We start from the raw sequence: 5249 nt of genomic DNA on the forward strand, positions 1-5249 counted from the left end.
TTAGAATACCACATCTCACTCAAGAATTGAATTTCTCCAAAATCAGGAATTCAATTCCTAATTTTGTGTGGGCCCCACTTATTTTTCAATTCCTTAATTTGAAGTAAACACAAGAATCCTCCATAGGTGGAATTCAATTCATGATTAGTAAACACACAATTCCTCCTAATCCAATTGCGAATTAGTAAACATGTCATTATGACACAAATATCTGAACTAAATTTAGATCCCAACCATTGAACTTTTATCCAATGATAGTTAGCCATCAACATCTTTGGTCCATAGTAGCCAAGACATCTATCACCCATACTTTATTTCATAATTGACCAAAAAAAACTTTATTTCATTAAAAAAAAGTTATTTTCTTAACCAAAAACAATATTTCCAACCTGTAAATTGACTAATAATAGTACAAAGAGACATCAAAGTGGACCAAATTTAGCTTACTCCAAAAGAAAAACTAAAATGTCATAAAAAGAATCTCCAAAATAATAAAAACTCAGGAAAAAAAATCCACACGTGTCAGCATCCGAGTCAGCCATAGACACTCGCCGCCACTGTACAAAACCCTAATAAACAACGCACACACAGAACAGATATACACTCTCGCTCGCAGCCTCCGTCGTCCGCTTATTGACCCGTTCCCGGATTACATGGCCCGCCAATCCAATCGGAGCTCCGACCATCTCTGCATTTCTCTTCCCCGAACTCCTTCCACCATGATTCTCATGACTATTTCCATTTCCACTAACGCCACCAGCATTCACTGAAATTTCAACTCTGCCACTGCTTCCATTTCTCCTTCAAGCTTCAGGCTTTCGAATTCACTCTCTATTTCGGGTCGGGTCCCTGTAAGAATCGCAATCGGGTTCGCGCTGTGTCTTGGTAATGGCTACGCTCCAGAGCTGTAGAGTGTGCTTGAGAGAGTCTGCTCTCCAGCTTCCGCGTCACCATCTTACCGATAACTACAGGAGGTTTATCTCATTCTCTTATATTATATTATATTATTTTGTATTTAATTAATTAAAATTTAAATTCACTCATATTTGTCTTTTAATTTTGTTCTCCATTAGAGATTTGTATTTTAGTTATTAAATTAGACTACACTTTAATTAATTAAATCTGTATGCTAAAGAAAAACAGAATACAAAATTCATCAACTGATTAATTAGTTTATCAATTTCATTGTTTTGTTGTTTGATTTATTTATTTAATTTTTGTATTGATTCGAAGCAGTAGGACTGCAAAATGGAAGTGTCCGCGAGCAGCTGTAATCCCCAATTTTCATCTTCCAATGCGTAGTTTTGAAGTGAAAAACAGGTAATTTGTATGTATAATTATGTGGGGTGATGAATTTCATATTGAATTTGGTTCTAGGATGTTTGGTGGCTTCATTTTTTCTTAGCTTGTTTAGGATTAGAAGATCAAAATGCGTGCACAGTTGAACATATATAGATTACGTGAGAATAGATCATTGCTTTCTGTATTTTTGGTTTTCCAGTAAAATCTGATGTTTCGGTTCTTTAGTAGTGGGATATGCCTTTAGACTCCGGAACAACATGAACATCATTCATATTGCTAGGTCCCTGCAATCCAGATGACTAACTGAATCTAGACGAAATATCTTGAACAACTATTTTAATGTTGTGTCAAGCTATATATGTTTATCCACTATTAGAGATGGTTATTTAGTGTTGTTATGTTGCTTCTGTACTGTGGCTGATAAGAAAGCATGTGCTTTGGAAAACTACTGTGTATGCATGAAGTGCTACATGTGTATGTGAAAGCTTGTTAGAAGTGTAAATGCTCCATTTGAGCAAATTGTTCTTTATGCTAAGCATGCTCTATGTTTTCAGGACATCAGTGGACGATATAAAGTCACTTAGATTGATAACAGCCATCAAAACCCCATATCTACCAGACGGCAGATTTGACCTTGAAGCATATGATGCTTTGGTTAATATGCAGATTGAAAATGGAGCCGAAGGTGTGATTGTTGGTGGCACAACTGGTGAAGGCCAATTGATGAGCTGGGATGAACACATAATGCTCATTGGCCACACAATCAACTGTTATGGAGGATCAATTAAGGTAATAGGGAACACTGGAAGCAATTCTACTAGAGAAGCAATTCATGCTACTGAACAGGGTTTTGCTGTTGGAATGCATGCTGCCCTTCACATCAATCCTTATTATGGAAAAACCTCCTTGGAGGGATTGGTTTCGCACCTTGATAGTGTCATGTCAATGGGACCCACTATTGTATACAATGTGCCATCACGAACTGGCCAAGATATCCCCCCACGTGTGATTCACAGGTTGGCTCAGAGCTCTAACTTCGCAGGTGTCAAGGAGTGTGTTGGAAATGATCGTGTTGATCAGTATACCGACAAGGGAATTGTGGTTTGGAGTGGGAATGATGATGAGTGCCATGATTCTAGGTGGAACCATGGAGCTACTGGAGTTATATCTGTTACTAGTAATCTGGTTCCAGGTTTAATGCGAGAATTGATGTTTGGGGGGAAGAACCCTTCTCTTAATGCAAAGATAATGCCTCTGGTTGAGTGGCTTTTCCAAGAGCCAAACCCCATTGGCTTAAACACAGCACTTGCCCAACTTGGTGTTGTGAGGCCGGTCTTCAGGCTGCCATATGTACCTCTTCCTCTTGCAAAGAGGGTAGAATTTGTGAATTTGGTTGAGCAAATTGGGCGGGAGAATTTTGTCGGAGAAAAGGATGTGAAAGTTCTCGATGACGATGATTTCGTCTTAGTGAGTCGGTATTAGATAGTTTTCATGTTTAGGACTTCTGTCTTTTGGTTGTCTGAGTTACTTCCTTTAGAATTCATAAATGCTGTTTTAATTTACATATATTGATGTTTTCGGGATGCTATTTTCTGTAGTGGTTGTGTGTGTCAATAACTTCAGCATGTTTGAATGTGATTATCAAAAAGTGTTGTTTCTTGTTTATCACATCTACCCTTGGCTGGAGCAGTTGCATTACTTGCTGAACCTGTGATTATATAAAGTTAAAGCTGTTACTTTGTCCTTCACATGCCAGTAACCCTATCTTGATGCTCTCAGATTCACATGATTGTTGTTTTTAACTTTTGTTGACCTGAAAGTGTGAAGCTTCGAGAAGTCTCTCATCTTTCAATCCTCTAATAATGCTTGTAGATGAAATTTGAAATGTCTATCTTACCCTCTGCTTCATGAAAGGAAGTCTCAGTGAAGATAATCAAAGGTGAGGACCAACAACAGAAGCAGCTATTTAATAAACTATATCATTTAGGAAAATAAGTAAACCATCAGCAAACAAAGCCCATCAGACCTTGGGCTTCGTTGGGCTCCCACAATCATCATAGACTCAGGTGACGTGGCAGCCCAGCCCACTTGAGCCGAAATGACGGGAAAGAAAGGTTAGCCATCTCATATGAGAGTTCAGTTCGTTAACAGATTTCATGATCATCCAAATTTGACGAAGTGAAAACCTGAATTTAGAAAATTAAACTACTGAATATCTGCAAACCCTTTTTCTTTGTTAAATTGTCCGTTTTTAAATTGTTATTTTGTATTTTTATCAGTTCAATGCCTAAGCCCCTCACATGGCTTTTGATTCATTGTTCATCAAAACATCTTCCTTCCTTGGCTTAACCGACTTACCCGTTTATGATCAGATTCGCAACATACGATTTCGGTTTCATCCTGATCTGAGTTCTAACGAACATGAACTAGTTTTCTGTTTCCTGCTCCTTTTGATTTATTTGAGGAGAAGAGGCCTCCTCTGCCTACACATAATTTTGACTTAGCTTTGAATACAAATAATTGGTTTCCTCAATTTTCTTCCTGTGGTTGGTTGTAGCATTTTGCATCACTAAGAAGTAAGATTAGAAGCATGATCATGTGAGGGGTGTTAAGAACATTCCAAAGTCTGGGCATAGATTGATAGAGGTATAATCACACACCCTTCAAATATCAGAAGAGATTTATATAAAGTATTAAATGAAATATACTTGTCCCCCAAATTGGACGGCTATCTGTCAAGCATTGTTTAAGATATATGTACATTTATGGACATGAGGATGATTTTCCTTATCTATTTATTTTTTTATTTTATTTTTTTGGGGGACCTGAGACTCTTAACAAATTTGGGGGGGTCACCTGGGTTTTGAGGAGACAGACAGAGACATGCATCACAGAATCTCAATCTGAAAGACTTCTTAACCTTTACATTACATGTACACACCGTCACAGTAAACACTGTCCCTGAGAGGACACATCTGGGTAATATCTTCTTTTGCCACATGCCTTGTCTCACACACGAGTAAAACTTGAGTAAAACTTGCATGTAACATGTTTCACACACCTTTTTCTATATTTCTCTCGTCACGTGATAAGAGAGACAAAGAGAAAGATGTATGAAACTTGGGATATGCAAGTTTTTTTGCTCTCTCACACAGGCAAAAAACAAACAAGAAAAAAAGGAAAGTGAAGTTACAGAAGAATATGTAAAAGGATTGCACATACTAATCTACATGACACACATAAAAGGTAAATCATCCATAATTAACCAAAATTAGCCCACAAACTAAGTGAGGTGCGGGGGAAGATGAGACATTAGAATTTAGAACTTCCCCAACAAGGAGATGAAAAAACAAATCAAGACTAAGAGGGGCCCCCAGTAGAACTACTCCTTGTTAACTTTTTTTTTCTAATAATAATTTTATGAAAATTGCAAAGCATTAAATTAAATATATGTTTACATGCATATATTGGTACTGTTTCATTTGTTGGGAGAGAGCTTCTTCTGTTGGAGCTGTGAAAACAAGGCTTGGTTCTCTTGGACAAGAAGAAGTGCTTTTCTCCTCAGCTTCTTGTTCTCTTCTATAATGCTCTGATTCTCCATGTATAGCTTCAGGTTCTTGATTTCCATCTCTACCTTTGCACCTCCTATCTCTGCCCCTTTTGGTTCTTTTGCTGTTTTCCTCTTCCTGTTAGCATACATATAACAAATCTCTTAGATAAAAAGTAAAAAACCGAAGAAGACAAACAGAGAGATAGATAGATAGATAGATTGATTGATTGATAGATATATAGATAAATGGAGAGAGAGAGAGATATATAGACTGTGAAGGAACAAGACCTGTTGATTAAGCGGTGAACTCGAAAGTTATGTTGGTTTGATGGCCTTCGAAGGCGAAAAGCAGAGTATTGAGGACTGCATGGAGTCATTTCTGAGGAGTTCATACACA

General features: G+C 37.6%; 1 protein-coding gene across 1 annotated transcript; it reads left to right on the top strand.

Moving 5' to 3' along the window:
• LOC18785469 (4-hydroxy-tetrahydrodipicolinate synthase, chloroplastic) lies at nucleotides 347–3045 on the top strand. Its single transcript, XM_007218103.2, has 3 exons — nucleotides 347–974; nucleotides 1237–1320; nucleotides 1857–3045. Exons 1-3 carry the CDS (start codon nucleotides 889–891, stop codon nucleotides 2782–2784), a joined length of 1098 nt encoding a protein of 365 aa, XP_007218165.1. The 5' UTR covers nucleotides 347–888; the 3' UTR covers nucleotides 2785–3045.

This window comes from Prunus persica, chromosome G2 (assembly GCF_000346465.2).
Source record: "Prunus persica cultivar Lovell chromosome G2, Prunus_persica_NCBIv2, whole genome shotgun sequence".
NCBI classification, from domain to species: Eukaryota; Viridiplantae; Streptophyta; class Magnoliopsida; order Rosales; family Rosaceae; genus Prunus; species Prunus persica.